This window comes from Zasmidium cellare, assembly GCF_010093935.1.
Source record: "Zasmidium cellare ATCC 36951 unplaced genomic scaffold M409scaffold_7, whole genome shotgun sequence".
NCBI lineage: Eukaryota > Fungi > Ascomycota > Dothideomycetes > Mycosphaerellales > Mycosphaerellaceae > Zasmidium > Zasmidium cellare.
Window position 1 is genome coordinate 96730 of NW_022986951.1, and position 16251 is coordinate 112980.

The window sequence follows — 16251 nt, forward strand, 5'->3', positions numbered from 1 at the left end:
CATGTGAATGTCGTTGTGTCAAGCTTGGTTTGGCATCGGCAGGCTTCCGCTGTCTTAATGAAACTGGGCAGGAGGAGGTTGGATGTGGACGAACATCTTGCCGCGACTTGATGTTTCCTCAGACACTCACTCTACCGTTATACGACAATGCCATTGGCAGGACAGAAACGAAAGCGGACGTCCAGCGAGAATATCCTTCCCACACCACAAGCGAAACACCCATACCTGAGCGGCAACTTCGCCCCCATCCAGCAGACGCTGCCGTTGACGAAATGCACCTTCATGGGCAGGATACCAGAAGAGCTGGCCGACGGCGAGTACGTTCGTAACGGAAGCAACCCAGTCTCGAACGAGGACTTGGGAAGAGACGCACATTGGTTCGATGGAGATGGCATGCTGTCGGGAGTCTCATTCACCAAGGACAAGGCTACGGGAGAGGTGCAGCCGGACTTCGTGAACCAATTCGTCCTGACAGACTTGTATCTGAATACTGTCTCCTCGCCACGCCTACGAGTACCCATCTTGCCTTCGATAGCGACCTTGGTCAATCCTGTTGCGAGCTTCATATACGTGACGCTACGAATCCTAAGGACGATATTGCTGGTGATACTGTCGCACCTACCCGGTTCGAAACATCCCATCAAAAAGATCAGTGTGGCCAACACGCACGTTCTATACCACGATGGAAGAGCGCTTGCCACGTGTGAAAGTGGCCCGCCCATACGCATACAATTACCTGGACTCGAGACTGTCGGCTGGTACGACGGTGCGTCTGCTGAGGGTGAGCCGGCGAAAGAGACTGAAGACAAAGAATCCGTGCTGGGACAAGATGGCGGACTTATAAGCTTCATGAGGGAGTGGACCACAGCGCACCCAAAAGTTGACCCCAACACGAAGGAGATGATCATGTTCCACTCGAGCTTTGCACCTCCCTTTGTGCAGTACAGCATCATCCCTCAGACCGCCCAGGTGGAGTCGGGAGTTCAGAATGGCGATGCTTCTGGGAAGATCCTCAATGCCGCGGTACCTGGCGTGAAGAGCGCTAAGATGATGCACGACTTTGGTGTTTCGCGAGAGCACACCATCATCATGGACCTGCCGCTGAGTCTGGATCCCATCAATTCGTTGAAGGGATTACCGCCAGTATCCTACGATTCTAGCAGACCTTCGCGATTTGGTGTGTTTCCACGTCGGAAGCCAAAGCAGGTCAAGTGGTTTGAGACGGATGCGTCTTGCATCTTCCACACCGCCAACAGCTGGGACGAAGCAGATAGTTCGGGTCAGACTGCTACAGTCAACATGCTTGCCTGCAGACTGACCTCTGCCACGCTCATCTTCGCGGCTGGCAACATCGCTCCACCCGTGGAAAAGCGAGAGAAAGCAGTAGCAATCGCCAAGAAGCGCATGCCGTTCTTCTCGAAGTACGACCAAGATGCCGAACAAACGTACTTTGAGCAGTCCACTGCGCTTGAGTCACCCTGCGAGGAGAAGGAGCCATTACTCCACATCGCCAAAGCCGACCGCGAGGACGACTACGATGATCTCTTTAATGAAGACCAATGCCGTCTTTACTACTATCAGTTTGATCTTCGCTCTGGCAGCATCAACTATCAGTGGGCGCTGTCCTCCATACCCTTCGAGTTTCCCTCTGTTCGGCCAGACCTCGAGATGTCAGCCGCGAGATACATTTACGGCTGTAGCACCACAACAACGAATTTCGGCTCCGCACTTGGAAAGGCCACCAAGATTGACGCTCTCGTTAAGATTGATGCCACCGCGCTCATCACTCGTGGACGCACGACTCCCCCTCGAAGCGTTACTGGTGTCGTGGATAGCAGATCCATGGCTCAAGTCCTCGAAAGCAACGACCCTCACGACCCGATCCAGGTCTTCCAAATGCCAGAAGGCTGGTACGCGCAAGAACCTCGCTTCGTGCCTGCTTCGTCGAACGCGTCAGAAGACGACGGATACTTGCTCTTCTACGCTTTCGACGAATCCCAGCTCGACTCAAACGGCGACGTACCAACGGATTCATCGCCTCTCCGAGCCAAGAGTGAACTGTGGATTGTGGATGCCCAAGGAATGAAAGACATCGTCGCCAGGGTCAAGCTGCCTCAGCGAGTGCCGTATGGGCTGCATGGAACGTGGTTTTCAGCAGAGCAGATCAAGGAGCAGAGGCCTGTGGACTGTATCAGGACTACAGCAAAGGCGATGGAGGGTAAAGGTGAGGGTTGGTGGATGAGCACGAGAGATCAGTTGGAGAGGATGTTGGGGTAATGAGGAAGCGTGTATGAATCCACGTTAATGTTTTTGATGAGATAATGCATCGTACGGCGTTGACGATAGGAAGGGAATGGCGGGAGATACCACATACGGCGCACGAGTCCCGGTGCCCATTGCGAGAACATGTATATACCAAACGCTGCTGCATCCTCGCAGCGAAAAACATAATGTCGAATCACAACCCTCCAAACCCAACACCTCACCCAAACCCGGCCATTTCTTACTGCTCCCCCCTCCCAAACACCCTCACCCCACCATCCCTCCCAACAAAATACAACATCTCCCTCTCCTCCACCTCCTCCCCATCCCCTTCCCAACCTCCTCCTCTCGTCACCCTCAAAGCCCCACTAACATCCCTCGCAGCCCCCGTCTCCAGCTCCCTAACACCCATAACCACCCTAGCACTATGCGCCGCCACGATCAAAAACTCCGCCGCGGAGGTCTCGAGGGGCGTTGTTGTGGGGGAGAGGAGGGGGATGTCCGCGGCAGTGGAGAGGATTGTGGCGTGGGCTTGGGCGCGCAGCGGGAGGAGGGTGGGGAGGGAGGGGGGGAGGGGGACGTCGAGGATTAGGAGGGGTGCGGTGAGGGTTAGGGGGAGGGTGGTGGGGAGGGTGTTGGTGGGGGAGAGGAGGGGGACGAAGGTTAGGTGCGAGGGGGGGCGGGTTATGTCGAGGCCCTGGGGAAACGTTGTCACTATCAGCTTTGCTTTGGTGGGTGTGTTGGAGTGGGTAGGTTTGGGCGTGAACATACCGTCGTCCTCTTCACCTCCCCCTTCCACCACGCCAAATCGCGAAGCCAGCTAATAAGGACCACCGGTCTCGTCGTGTCGTCTTCATTTTCGTTTCCGTCTTGTGAAGCAGGCTGCGAGAGTGCCGTAGCGATGAAGCGGCACGTGAGCCAGTTGACGCTGCAGCCCAGCGTGCCCGTGAGTAGGATGAGGGAGGCTTCCGGTGGGAGGCGCAGGTAGGGCTCTAGTGCTGGGGGGATGGGTTTGGTTGACATTTTTGCTGGAGTTTTGGGACTGGCTGTGGGAGGGTGGTGAGTTTGCTGGGTTGTTGTTAGTTTTTATTACTTGTCTTCTGGCAGGTTTTTGGGGGTTTTACCTTGTGAGGTTTTGGGAACGAAGAAACTTGAGATCTTGGAGGGGGTGATGATACCAGAGTTTTCCGAGTGTTTATGATATGATCTGAAAGGTTCCAGGTTGGTTGTGGTTTCTGATTTTGTTACTTGTTTATCTTTTTCATTTAGGTCGATCAACAGAGAGAGAGTGAAGTGAAGTTTGCAAGCTTGCGAATGCCTCAGGCAGCAATTTCCAACGTCACTTCTTCTGGGACCGCCATCTCTTCTTTAGACTTGGCCATCAACTACCCAAAGAGACAGCAACCAAAATATCACGATCCCGAGACTGTCAATTCATCACTCGAAGCAGATATAAATGCATCGACCGGGTGCATTTCTACCCGCATTTCCGTCTTTCAGCACCACACCGGGAATCGCCTAAAGCAGGAGTGTCTTTACCTCACGAGCGTTTCCCCTACGTGGTAGCGAATGCGTTGCACACTCAGATCTCTGGACTTCTTGAAGAATTAAACAACCCCTTGCACCTTCTTTGAGCAACTAACAAATTGATACACTCCCTCTAAGCGTATTCGTCGAATCCGTTCTGCAGACTTAATTCCATCTCCATCAAATCCATTCCCTCCACCCCATGTCCCACATCCTCACCAAAACAGCAAAGTCCGCCCTCTTCGGCGTCCTCCTCACAACCGGTATCTGGACCGCAGCAGTATACCACCAATCCTCAAAAGTCGACCGCCGCAAGATCGCCACTTCAGACGCCGTCTCCAAAGCTTTTCGAGACTCGCCTGCTCACAGACTGGTGAACCCCAAGCAAGTGCGCCACACATCTGACAGCCGTACCATCACACTTCATGTCTCCTCGAAAGAAGTCGTTGATCGCCCGCGAGTTCTGGCCTGGATGTTGAATGGGTTTTTCCAGAGTTGGATATTCGCGCCGGAGGCTCTTGCATTTCGCGTGTTCTTTAATACTACTGGGAGGGTTATGACTCATTTGTCTGGTAAGTACTGGCGTATCACAAGAAAGATGTCGAAAAGGATCGTTGATGAGACCTTCGTTTAGGACTCCCCGAGCACCTCCCGCCACCGATCTGGTACAGCACCCAACTCTCAGACTCCTCTCTTCCACCGCGCAACTCTCTTCTCTTCGGCACCTTCCAAGTCGCAGATATCTGGACGGCCGAGACCGATGGCGAAGAAGAATGCGGCGTCGACATCGCCTTTGGCTCGGACAAGGGAACGTTCGCGGGATATCACCGGTTAAGCGTCGCAACCCTGAAAGAGGATGGAGAGTCGTATTTGCGGTTGACATTTGCCTGCATGACCTGCAATCCTGCAGGTGATAAGTCTTGGGTCGAGACTTTTGGCTTCATGTTGGTGTTTCATAAGATATACGCGGAGATTTTGTTTAGAGCCGCCGCGGGCAATGTTGTGAGGAATCTGGAATCAAGGGGTGCGAGAGTGCTACTCGTGTCGAGTAACGAGTAAAGCGGATTGGAAGTCGCCTCTGTTACACCAGGAATTTTGGACGACAATCTCCCCTTCTATACCAGGCAGCCAGACTTATGGAGTATAGTCTGTTCGGAAACAGACCCTAGGGCAATACCGATATCAAGCAGAAAGACCAAGTCTGTTTCGGATCCAATTCGGTTGATTCTACCCATTGGCTCATCTCACCATAACATGAGGACGACCGAAAGCCGCCACGAGTCCCACGACACCACACTCAAAGACCACCCCCTACGACCCCTCAAGAATCCCGAAAATCCACCCAATCCTCCTCCCAATCATCGCGATCATGCCCAACAAAATAAACCGCCACATGATCCGCATCATACAGAAACGACTGCACCTCACCGTCCACGATCTTGCACAACCTAACCAACTTCTCCCTCTCATAATGTTCTCTCTCCAAAACCGCGAAAAAAAACCTGACACAGCGGCTTCGGAGCGTTCTTGACAAACTCCGCCGCCTCTTCCAATGTCTTGCCCAAGAATGGCGAGGTCCATCCAGGATCAATTGGAGGCTTTGTCGCCATAGTTCTCTCCTCAGTAATGGCGGGCAGATTCTGATAGCTGTCGGCTAGCCACAGGAAGAAGCACTGGTGCAATGCATCAGCGTTTTTTGTTAGGACTTCGTCGATTATCTGGGGAAGTTTTAGTAGATGCTTGGTCTTGACGGGTTTTGCCAATTCGTACAGATTTTGGAATATCATCTTCCAGAATGAATAGTGCGTAGACGTCGACTCTGTTGTCGTCCTCTGCCCACTCGCCGGTGGCCATTGTTGCTGAACGGCTCGGCGAGGGAGAGGACGGTGCTCGGAAGGTATACGAAAATGGCCACGCGCTTGTGGAAGGGAGTGAGCTGTTTCTCGCCGCACGTTGAGATTTGGGGGGTTTCGCGAGGCGCCTCTTGACGCCTCTATGCGAGCGGCTATTCTATGCCGACGAAGGTCGTGCTGTTGAGCCACCTCGCTTTTAGTAACGCTGAAGATGGTATCACTGCTGTGCCAGTACTCCTTAGCGTTGAGAGAAGAAGAATCGATGCCTCTAGCTTCATCAAGAACGATAGAAGATTTGAATCATGCCACCCTCATCTCATTCCTCCCTCAAACTCCTCCAAGTCTCCTCCCACGTATCCCTATCATGCGCCTCAATATACAACGCGACCTCATCGCCGTTATAGAAGAAACTCTGCACCACCCCATCCGCACTCACAACCTTGCAAACCCGAATACACCCATCCCTTTCGTACCGCTCCCTCTCCAACACAGCGAAGAACGTCCGGCAGAGGGGTTTCGGGGCGTTACGCACAAACCTAGCAGGCTGCTGGAGAGTCTTCCCTATAAAAAGAGAGCGCCAATTAGGGTCGATGGGCGGTCTGACGGTTTCGGGATGGGGCCAGTGGCGGAGCCGAGGGAGGGTGCTGTATGTGTCTGCCGGCCAGAGGTAGTGCTCGCCATCGTTGGAGGCGGCGTTTGTGCTGAGGACTTCGTTGATCATCTATGAGGCTTTGTTAGAAAGAGCCGGTCGTTGATAGGGGTGGGCATTGTTCACGGATTGTGGGATGTTGTCTTCTAGGATGAAGAGGGCGTATACGTCTATTCGATTGTCATCGTCGAGGAACTCTTCGTCGGTGGTCATCCTGTCGCGATGCAGGCGTGACTTGGAGTGCTTGTCAAATGTTGAAGATACGCGGCAAGGTGATCGACTTCGTGGTGGCGTATTTGTAGACGAAAGAGCGACATGGATCTTTGCAGGCTTCCATGGACGCTAGTGCATCAGAATCCTAGTAAGGCACGGCAAGGCAGCAACCTACTTCGAGAGGTAACTGAATCAACGTGAATCATGTGAAGGCCAGACTGACTCGTCGTAGCGATATCATTTCAATTCGTGTCGTTCGCTCATTACATTACAAAGACTAGAATATGTCTTTCAAAGGTCGTCATTAAAGTATTATCCGCCAAGCGGCGGTTGTATGTCGGATCTGCTGGCCCCAGATGATCATGGGAATGGCGAGCAGCATGATGGCGACGTAGATGCCGGCTTGAGTGCCGAAAGCATTGATGTTGCCCGTCTTGTCGACCCAGGGCACGATGCCATAAAGAAAGCCGAAGGCGACGACGTTCTGTAAGGTGACGTTAGTTGGAGCAATGGCAAGTCGAATAGGAGGTACAAATCACGTACCTTCAAGCCGACGACGAGTGTCAAAGCGTCCGCATTGACAGGCAAGTAGCTGTCTGAGACGTATGTCATCGTCATTGTTGGGACGGCGGTTAGACCAACGCTGACCATGCCATTGGCGAAGAAGCTGTTGTCGAACGTCAGCCCTCAGATCGAGTAACAGTAACAACGATTCAACTTACAGAGCAGTCCAATGCATGCTCCTTGCCACGCCATATCCCCACAACAAACATCCTGCTGGAACAATGAGTCCAGGGATAATCAACAAGTGTAATCTCGTCTCTGGCTGGAACACGCCGCCGTTCTTCTTGCTTCTCCAGTCGCTATACCGATCCACGACCCAGCCACCAATCCAGGCTCCAAATAGATTGCCTATCAGACCAGGAATATTGATCAGACCATTGATGTCTGGCTTCCAGTTGTACGGCGGGGCTTGTAGAACGAAGCTGTTCAGGATGTTTATGGCGACGACCCAGGCGAGTGAGACAGCAAAGCCCAAAAACGCGAGAATGACGGCTGGGTAGGCGATCATGGGGAGAGGTCGAAGGAAGAGTTTCAAGAGGTTCGTGTTTTTGGGTAGACCGGACCAAAGGCTCAGTTCCTGCATGAAGCTCTTTTTCGGAATCTCGGCGGCAGGTTCGCGGTGGGCAGGGTGGACCGCCTTGATAACAGGTGACGCATTCGCCTTTTCGATATCAGTCTCATTGCCAGTAGTAGCAGGCGGTGCTTCTTCCTTCGCTGAGCTTGATTCAGAGTCCAGTGAGAGGCTCCTCGCAGAGCTCGCGGGTGACCTCATGAGCTCAGAGCGGTCATATCTTGTCTCTGGCACGAAAAAGACCACAAGCAGGAAGTTGATTGCCACAAGCCCAAATGCTATCCATTTCTGAACGCGCCAACTGGATCCGGTGACCACGAAACCGCAGATCAGAGGGCCAATCGTGTTTCCGCCTGAAATGGCGTTCATGTACCAGCTCATCAGATTGGCTCGCTGGTGCAGAAAGAAGACGTCGTTGACGATGGATGCCGCGAGAGCTTCCGAGGCAGATCCAGCAAATGCCGCCACGATGTTGCTCCAGAGAAGGCTCCCGAATGTTTGCGCAACCGCTCCCCACAAATAGGCCAGACAGAGCAGAAGGGTCGCAAAGACGAAGATCGGTCGCTTTCCAAAGTAGTTCGCCAGTGGTACCCAGAGAAAGTTGAAGACTCCCAGCACAAGAATCGGCCATATCAGCAGCGCACTAGTCTCTGTCATTGTCTTGTTGAACTCGATGCTGAGAGGGTAGAACGCCGGTGCAAGGCCGCCAATTGCGTAGTTGGCCAGAAATGCGAACGAGCAGACGCTGAAGAAGCATATGAACTTCTTCCATTTCGGCCATCGAAGAGGGTCATTGGGGTCGTATGGGTTCGGTTGAGGGTGTAGAATCAGGTTTCCTTCTTCGGTTCTGTCGTGAAGCTGAACAGTTCCTTCGGAGCTGTCGAGCTCCTTGAGTGAATGAAGTCGCATGGTCGATCTTGTCGTTAAAGTCGTGTGCGTAAGTGTCGGATGGTTACAAGCTGTTTACGACCCAAACATCAAACCAAGGTTCTCCGTTGACAATGGGCGAGGTAGTGGGACTTTCGTCGTTCATATCTCCCACACCGATCTGCGAAATAAGACCCGCGTAAGTTGTCGAGTGCAGGGGAAGGAGGCGAGCACACGACAGTCCCTGAATAGTCTATTGTGGGATGGATCAAACTCAGCGCCGAAAACGAAAACACATGCGACTCGACCAGGGGCTAGGAGCGAGCGATCTTTAAGACTGCGAGTAGTGCACAGATCCGCCAAACCTGATTGGAAACAATCCGCTGGGTGTCTGTTCCTCTCCGCTGCATGATTTCAGCCCATGACGGGATTCTAATGAAACCGATAGGTGGTGGAAAACGGCAGCGGAACTCCGCACTGGGGCGGAGACGAGAATCGGTGGTTCATGATGAGGTCCAATTCCTGCTGTAGCTGTCTGACAAACGTCGTACTGCAGATGCCTTTCCTCAACATGACCTGTCTTGGAGCAGCTCGAGGTCGAGATGCAAGCTTCCCAAGACCAACGACTGCTTCTTGACACCGCGGAGAGCACAGGATCCCCGAAGAGGGTGGAGAATATTTCGATGGCGCTATCGAACGGTGAAGAAGTCAGCGTGCCCAGATGGCAGATTTGGCGAACGGTGCAGGCAAAGGTCGATGATTCGATGGCCTTGTCAACGTCCGGACTTGATCGAGGAGAGCCGGCAAAGGCAAAACTGCGAGGTGGGGTGGAAGTTGTTGTCCTTGGCGTTAATGCCTGAGGCAGGAAGTTCGAACCACACCTCCCAAATCGCCACCACTTGCAACGATAATATTCAACATCACGCGACACCAGCTTGATTCAACCCAAAATTTCGAATACGAGGGCAGTTGTGACGTCAAGGAGGCTGGCAAAGGACAGGATTGTGTATGGACAGAGCTACTGTGCACTACCACCCTGTCTCACAATGGTCGAACCAATGCTCGCCATTTTTCCAGAGCTCCTGAGAAGACCATGTGAGGTATTGCCTTAGGCAGGTCTAGTTTCTGCTCTCCACAATGTCTCCTGACTTTGACAGACTCCCTCGCTGAAGAGAGCGCTCCTTGCGTAGCCGTGGCCAACGTCGACACCACGAACGAGGATGGCATCCTAGAAGACCACATTATCTCAGCAATCAACAACGTATTTCTATTGACATCTCGTTTCAACGACCTGTCAATATCTCTCGCTCTCGCGCTTCATGTTTACATCCCATTCATTTTTCTTCACACTGACATGCAACCCCCTTGCATCCTCCGCTCGAACCACGAACCCACCCGCCCGGCTCGATCACAAACCCTGGCATTTCGAACCGCAGGAAAGCCGACCAGCACAAAGGAAACCTCACCCAGCGCGAGCGATCGACCACTGTGAAGTCACTCCCACACACCCGGCTTCTGTTGACAGATCGAGGGGCTTTCTGCATTCCGTCCCTCACGTCCCGGACTCAAACCCTCTTGTTATATGTAGAATGGGGAATGTCGTAGACAAGAGCGTGTCCTGCTGTCTAAAACACGTTTGCTGCGTGGGTAGGTCGGTTTGAAGCGGTTCTGTTTTTGGCTTGCATTTCAACGCTTGACGGCGGCTTTTTTTTTTTTTTTTTTTTTTTTTTTTTGTGATGGCTACGCGGAGACTGAGACCTGAGGATTGGAATCCGGCCTTTCAGACCAGGATATCGACGAGAGTTGCGCACGAGCCGAGGGATGAGTTTGCGAGGATCTCGAAGAACTCGGACAGAGCGTTGCGACCCAAGCCATTGAACATCCCTCCAAGACAGCTGCAGTCTCCGCCAGATCTCAAGGCGCCGCCGCCATCGAGGAAACAAAGCTCGGAATATGGGGATGTACTACGAGATCCTGAGATCGTCGACGTTGCTCCGTCTGGAACATGGCCGCAGAGAGAGTCGCCAGCGCATCGGCAACAGCGAAAGCAGTCTCCCAGCATAACGTCCCAGTACAGCACGAGGCAATCTGAAATCTCGTTGGGGATCTTGGACTACTATATGCGTGATCGAACTCCATCGCTGCATAGTCCGACACTACCACCACCTACACCAAAGGTCGACCCAGCAATTGAGAAGTTCGACTTCGGACTACCACCAACTCCCACACCATCAGCTGCCACGCCTGAACTATCTGCAGCAGACACAAAACCAGGCGCAGAAAGGAGAGACCAGCCCCTGATCCCACTATCCCCACCTACCATCAACCGACCCCCACCGCCACCAAAAGGCTACTCGCTCTTCCCAGTGATCAAACAAGTAACACCCCCGCCACGCCAACCGATCCTCGTAGAAGAAACAATCAACCTACAAGCAATCACCCCAACAACCCACCACCCACCCCCCGACCCCTCCTACCGCCAGCGAAAGGAATCCATCTCCACCACCACAGCAGGCCGCACCCGCACCGACAGCCACCCCAAACGCACGCCGCTCCGCATCTTCTCCTCAGACTCCACTAGCAGCACCGCGACACCACGCTCCCGTCGCCAGATCTCCACCTCCTCCTCGACCATGCAGCACGCCAGGACCTCGTCGCCGCCGAGCGCGAGTCGCTGGTCCGACGACACGATTGCTTCGCCGCCGAGTACCGCGGGCCTGCGGACGAGTTTCGGGAGTTTGTTGCGGAGGGAGAGTACGGCGCAGCAGGGGTATAGCTACTACCCGGATTGTTTCTTTGAGGATGATGACGATGAGGCGGAGCCGTTGAGGAGGAGGAGGTGGAGGAGGAGTCCGGGGGCGACGACGAGTTCGGGGGAGAGTGCGTCGTATGGGGCGGGGAGGAGGGGGCAAACGCCGCTTTGGAGGAGGGTGCTTTTGTGTGGGTGTGGTGGGTGAGTCTGGTAAAGGGTTTTTGTGATGCGTTGATGTTTTGTTTGCGATTGGCTTCTTGATGAAAGTGATACCTTTGCCGATGGGGCTATGATTTAGTTATGAGGCAGTGAAATGAAAATGGAGGATTTGAACTTTGCCATCGTCGCCGTCGTTTGTACTACCCCTACAGCTAGCAAACGCATCAGTATAGCCAGCACCGTGCGTCAGTATATCTTGTTTCGCACTGGAAACTTGCCACCACTCAAGCAAAAGTCTCATGCCCCATGGAAAGAGAATCCTTAAGCCAACGTGCAGACTCGAACTCAAACCCCCTCGCAAGTGCACGAAACCAAGTCCCCCAACCCACCAAAAATCAAATCACCACGCACACCCCCCGACTCGATCCCACGCCCCTCCACGAAAAGAGCAAAATAGAACCCCCGCCGTCACCTCATTCGGTGGGAGGGAGGAGAGAAACTTGATCTGGGACCCAAAGATGATATCTAGATATCAAGTCGAGGTTCGTTAAGAAGCTGTCGGGCTAGGGCCCCCTTTGGTAGTCGCACGGTCCCTAGATTATTTTAACCGCTTGAGCCACCAAAGGGGACACCTTGCCAAAGGGCATCCACCAGAGTTTACTGCTTTTGTGGTTGGTGGGGGGATTTTGGGATATATGATGCTTTGGGGGCGGTTTGGTCCGGGGTTTTGCCGGGCCGGGGGAAGGTACGGACGGACGTCTCTGTTTTCATACACTTTGTTGGTTGGTGAGCATCTCACCGTCGCTGCTGGCCCAGTAAGGCGACGAAGGCGTCGATGTAATCGCGAGAGTGTGTCAATACCTCCTTCTTCATGCGAACCTTGCCACCTTGCGAGACCAGTCTCAGAGCTTGTTCGAAGACCTCCCCTGGGGTCGTGTCAGCCGTCATATCGATGGCAAGTGGCGGGTGCCTCCAAGTCTGCACAGCATCCGACGTGAGCACCATTCCCACGAGAGAGCAAATCAGAACCGCCAGCACGGTAGGGAACGACACCACAACCACTGCAACGGCGACCCAGAACATATACACCTGCTTGGATTCGGCTCCGAGGAATCCGACCGTGAGCAGGAACCAGGTCACGAGCGCGGCTCTGATGCTGGAGTTCTGGCCCCCCAGCGAGGTATGCACCAAGAAGGCCCGTTCGTATAGGGCTATCACGACGGGAAGCGCGTAGAGCATGCGCTCTCGATACCAGACTATCCGCGCGTCCCAGGACTCTCTCTGCATGTACTGGCTAGTTGTCGGACTCAAGACCTCAAGTAAGTCCGTCCTGAAGTCGCCATTCGAAGATATGTACTCTTTGCCGACCCCGGACACGATCAAGGGCCATGCCCGCCTCCAGTCCCGGCTCTTGTTAACATCGCCAGAGGTAACGTGCGCGGACATGTTGAATCTGTAGCAGGTGGTAGATTGGCCAAAGCGGACTCGAAGCAACTGCATGGCAAGGACCTCGTTGGAATGGTGTTGCGCGTCATCTTGTCGACAGGCCAAACGCAACCCGATGCTTTCGCAGCTGAACAGATCATCACTGGTGACATTGGTATCACATTCCCACGACGTTGGAAAGTAGAATTCAACCCCTAAGCTGGTACTCCGGTGCGGTGGCAGAGAGATGGTGCGTGGAATGGGTACGACATTCCGTGAGCGAGCAAATTCTGACGGGTGTCTGGCGAAGATGCCACCGATTCCGCCGCCATCGTTTGTAGTCCAGGCGAACAGGCTGTCGTCTGGAATATTTGCGAGGATGTGCTGTTGCAGTCGCAGAAAGGCCTTCTCCCCTTCACCGTATAGAAGCGCCATGTTGACGTCGAAGAGGCCCAGAAGACAGTAGGCGTTGTCTTCCACGCGTGTCGTCTTCCTCGACGATGCCCAGCTCATTCGACGAGCGACGCTTGCGCGACGCAGCTCCTTCGGAGACGATGCCAAGTAAACAAAATCGATGCCTGTCGCCCTAAAAATCGCGGGCAAAAGGTCACCCTTGGTACCGATCGGGGTGAGGGTTTGATCCAGGAGGAGAGTCAGTTTGGGAGCTAGGAGCTCTTGTAAAGTCCAACCTCGTGTGAACCAGCGACTTTCCGAAAAGCAGAAAGGACAATATGTAGCAGAAGGTGTCATTTGCCCATCAGAAACGGCCACATCGTCGTGTCCAGCAATCTTGCATTTAGCTTGAGTCGTTTCATCACGGTCTTCCTCTCGCGTGCTCTGTAGAACAATCATCTCCGGGAGGAAAACGAAACAGACGCTGGAACGTTCGTACCACGCGAACATGGAATTGATGGCCTCGGAGAGCTCAGCACTGCTGGTCTTGTCGATACAGCAAGTGTCGATCCACGCCCACTCTATTCCATAACCATGAGCGAGTCTACAGCAGTCTGTGATCTTCTTGTAGCCCAGTGTGTCCCGCTTGTGACCAAGGATAAAGTCCTGATAAGAGACCTCATCTTCGCCCCAACAGTGCGAGAGGATTGCATATCGAGGCGGATCGGGTCCCAGGAACTCTTCGAGCTCGAGTCGTGCGGTATTGACGAGACGCATAGGGGGAGTTCTGATGGATAGAAGCAGAACGAGCGCAGCGGCTGACGGCGCTGGAGCTGAGAGACAACATCGCCTATTTCCATGCCCTGGTCAACTACATCACATTTTCAGCCGCCTCGCTTGGTACCTCCTGTCCAGTTCATGCAGGCTTGAGCGGGATGTAATAGATTGTGGGATAAGGAGTAAAAGGAATGGATCGCCATGAATGAATGCAACTGACTTTTCGTATTTCGAATGGTCACGTACCTATATGTACCCCTTCAAGACCGCCGCCTCAGCATTGAGCAAACTGCTCCCAGCGGCACCAATGATGGTGTTATGGCTGAGCGCCACGAACTTGATGTCGAAAATACCGCTCTCGTCCTCGCGTATCCTGCCAACACTGACTGAGTAACCCCTGTCGAGGTCACGGTCTAACCTTGGCTGCGGTCGGTCTGGTTCATCACACACAGTGATGGCATTCGCTGGAGCAGACGGACAACCAAGCTTCTGCGCCTCTGAAACGTACTCTCGCATCGCGGCCTTGACTTCCTCGACGGACGGGGGTGGTCGCTTCTCGAATCGCAGTGACACGCAGGCGGTGTGGCCGTCCAGAACCGGCACTCGATTGCATGCAGCTGAGATGCGGAGATCCTTCTGGTCAGCGAAGGCTGTGGCTTCGTTGTTGATCGCGCCCAGAATCTTCCTGGCCTCGGGCTCCATCTTGTCCTCCTCTCCGCTGATGTATGGCACGACATTGTCGATGATGTCCATGCTGCTGACGCCGGGGTATCCAGCTCCCGAGACGGCTTGCAATGTGACGACGCTGACGGTGTTGATTGGTCCGAATTTGGCTTGTAGAGCGGCGAATGGGATGACAATGCCAATGACTGCGCAGTTGGAGTTGCAGACCAGGAAACCCTTCTCTAGGCCGAAGTGTTTGCGTTGATGAGGGATGAGGGATAGATGTGGTAGGTTGACGGTCGGGACGACCAGAGGCACGATTGGATCGCGGCGGTAGTTCTTCGCGTTCGAGAAGACAGGTATGTTAGCCTTGAGGAACTCCATCTCTGCAAACAAGTGTCAGTGCCCAATGTCCTCCCAACAAGAACTTCTCGACACCGACCAGTAGCCTCTGCAACATCACTGTCCAACCCACTGAAGATAACATCCACCTCATCCTTAAACTCTTCCGCCCTGCAATTCTTCACCACCAAATCCCCCAGCTCCTTGCTCATGGGCACACTCTGCTTCCACTTCACAGCATCTCTGTACTTCCTGCCCGCCGACCGGGGACTCGCTCCCACCGCCGTGAGCTTGAAATGCGGGTGCAGAGCAAGCAGTAGGATGAACCGTTGTCCAACACTCCCCGTCGCTCCCAAGACACCTAAAAACCACAATCCAATGTCAGTTCGCTACATCCCACTTCCAAGTCTGGCGTTGGAGGGACTCACTAACCGCACCTCTTCGCTGGGAATTCGCTGTTGTTGCTGCCGTTCAGATCTGCCATTTTGACCTCGTTCGCGTGTCCCGACTCGTGGATTTGGAATTTGGAGGTTTCCATCTGAGAGTCACAAGGGAAAGCAATGCGAGGCTCGATGGAAGCGAGGATTTCCCATGGGCCAGAATGACGCATCGGACGCAGGGATTTGAGCTTAATCAATATTTGATTGGGTTTGATGGGGACCTGTGCCGAAGTCGGCTGGGCTTGACTTCACTTCTCCCTGGTCGATTTGTCTTTTGCGCTCACTCTTTCTTCATGATTCACCCTGCTGTGAGATGACTCTGAACGTTGTCCAAGTCCGATCGCCTCAAATGTACTCGAAGCAAGCCGTTAATGCTGGCTCAATATCACAAAACACAGATACTGGTGTTTTTGGAATGGTCCTTCAAAATGATCTCTGACCGCTGGAATCGCCATGCGTGGATGACTTGTGAAAAGTTCAAATCAAAGGGCCTCATGCTGCGAGAGATCCATGTGGTGATAGGGCAATGTGACTTGTCTGAAGTATGGCTGAAGGCTTGGTCACTCGCAGTGCATCATGTCTGGACTGGTAAGTTCAGGAAGCTGTAGGAACTCCCATGATCTTCTGTGAGGCACAGGAGATCGAGGTTCCTTGTGGCTACAACCACATCATAAGTTACTCTTCTTCCACATTACACGTGATTCAGATCCCCTCTAGCCTTGAGCGGCACGAAGATCAACCAAGTTCTTGGCGGCAAAGGGTGCACGTGAATGCAAGTGGGAAGTGAATGCTCA

At 53.5% G+C, this 16251-nt stretch overlaps 9 protein-coding genes across 9 annotated transcripts; 3 read left to right on the top strand and 6 right to left on the bottom strand.

Annotated features, from left to right (window-relative positions):
• Window positions 1–147: 147 nt before the first annotated feature.
• On the top strand, window positions 148–2277 carry M409DRAFT_19179 (uncharacterized protein; the record flags this gene model as incomplete). The annotated part of the gene is made up of 1 exon (XM_033804813.1): window positions 148–2277. The coding sequence occupies one exon, from the start codon at window positions 148–150 to the stop codon at window positions 2275–2277; it is 2130 nt and encodes a 709-aa protein (XP_033671248.1).
• Window positions 2278–2503: 226 nt separating this feature from the next.
• Window positions 2504–3285, bottom strand: M409DRAFT_19180 (uncharacterized protein; the record flags this gene model as incomplete). The annotated part of the gene is made up of 2 exons (XM_033804814.1): window positions 2504–2959; window positions 3034–3285. 2 exons carry the CDS (start codon window positions 3283–3285, stop codon window positions 2504–2506), a joined length of 708 nt encoding a protein of 235 aa, XP_033671249.1.
• Window positions 3286–3991: 706 nt separating this feature from the next.
• M409DRAFT_19181 (uncharacterized protein) lies at window positions 3992–4848 on the top strand (the record flags this gene model as incomplete). Its single annotated transcript, XM_033804815.1, has 2 exons — window positions 3992–4361; window positions 4424–4848. The coding sequence occupies 2 exons, from the start codon at window positions 3992–3994 to the stop codon at window positions 4846–4848; spliced, it is 795 nt and encodes a 264-aa protein (XP_033671250.1).
• A 407-nt stretch (window positions 4849–5255) lies between these two features.
• On the bottom strand, window positions 5256–5643 carry M409DRAFT_19182 (uncharacterized protein; the record flags this gene model as incomplete). Its single annotated transcript, XM_033804816.1, has 2 exons — window positions 5256–5507; window positions 5560–5643. The coding sequence occupies 2 exons, from the start codon at window positions 5641–5643 to the stop codon at window positions 5256–5258; spliced, it is 336 nt and encodes a 111-aa protein (XP_033671251.1).
• Window positions 5644–5958: 315 nt separating this feature from the next.
• On the bottom strand, window positions 5959–6504 carry M409DRAFT_19183 (uncharacterized protein; the record flags this gene model as incomplete). The annotated part of the gene is made up of 2 exons (XM_033804817.1): window positions 5959–6363; window positions 6418–6504. The coding sequence occupies 2 exons, from the start codon at window positions 6502–6504 to the stop codon at window positions 5959–5961; spliced, it is 492 nt and encodes a 163-aa protein (XP_033671252.1).
• Window positions 6505–6808: 304 nt separating this feature from the next.
• Window positions 6809–8548, bottom strand: M409DRAFT_19184 (uncharacterized protein; the record flags this gene model as incomplete). Its single annotated transcript, XM_033804818.1, has 3 exons — window positions 6809–6988; window positions 7048–7171; window positions 7227–8548. 3 exons carry the CDS (start codon window positions 8546–8548, stop codon window positions 6809–6811), a joined length of 1626 nt encoding a protein of 541 aa, XP_033671253.1.
• A 1694-nt stretch (window positions 8549–10242) lies between these two features.
• Window positions 10243–11463, top strand: M409DRAFT_19185 (uncharacterized protein; the record flags this gene model as incomplete). Its single annotated transcript, XM_033804819.1, has 1 exon — window positions 10243–11463. The coding sequence occupies one exon, from the start codon at window positions 10243–10245 to the stop codon at window positions 11461–11463; it is 1221 nt and encodes a 406-aa protein (XP_033671254.1).
• A 749-nt stretch (window positions 11464–12212) lies between these two features.
• On the bottom strand, window positions 12213–14012 carry M409DRAFT_19186 (uncharacterized protein; the record flags this gene model as incomplete). Its single annotated transcript, XM_033804820.1, has 1 exon — window positions 12213–14012. One exon carries the CDS (start codon window positions 14010–14012, stop codon window positions 12213–12215), a length of 1800 nt encoding a protein of 599 aa, XP_033671255.1.
• A 246-nt stretch (window positions 14013–14258) lies between these two features.
• Window positions 14259–15555, bottom strand: M409DRAFT_64133 (uncharacterized protein; the record flags this gene model as incomplete). Its single annotated transcript, XM_033815935.1, has 3 exons — window positions 14259–15061; window positions 15118–15378; window positions 15450–15555. The coding sequence occupies 3 exons, from the start codon at window positions 15553–15555 to the stop codon at window positions 14259–14261; spliced, it is 1170 nt and encodes a 389-aa protein (XP_033671256.1).
• Between the last annotated feature and the right edge of the window lie 696 nt (window positions 15556–16251).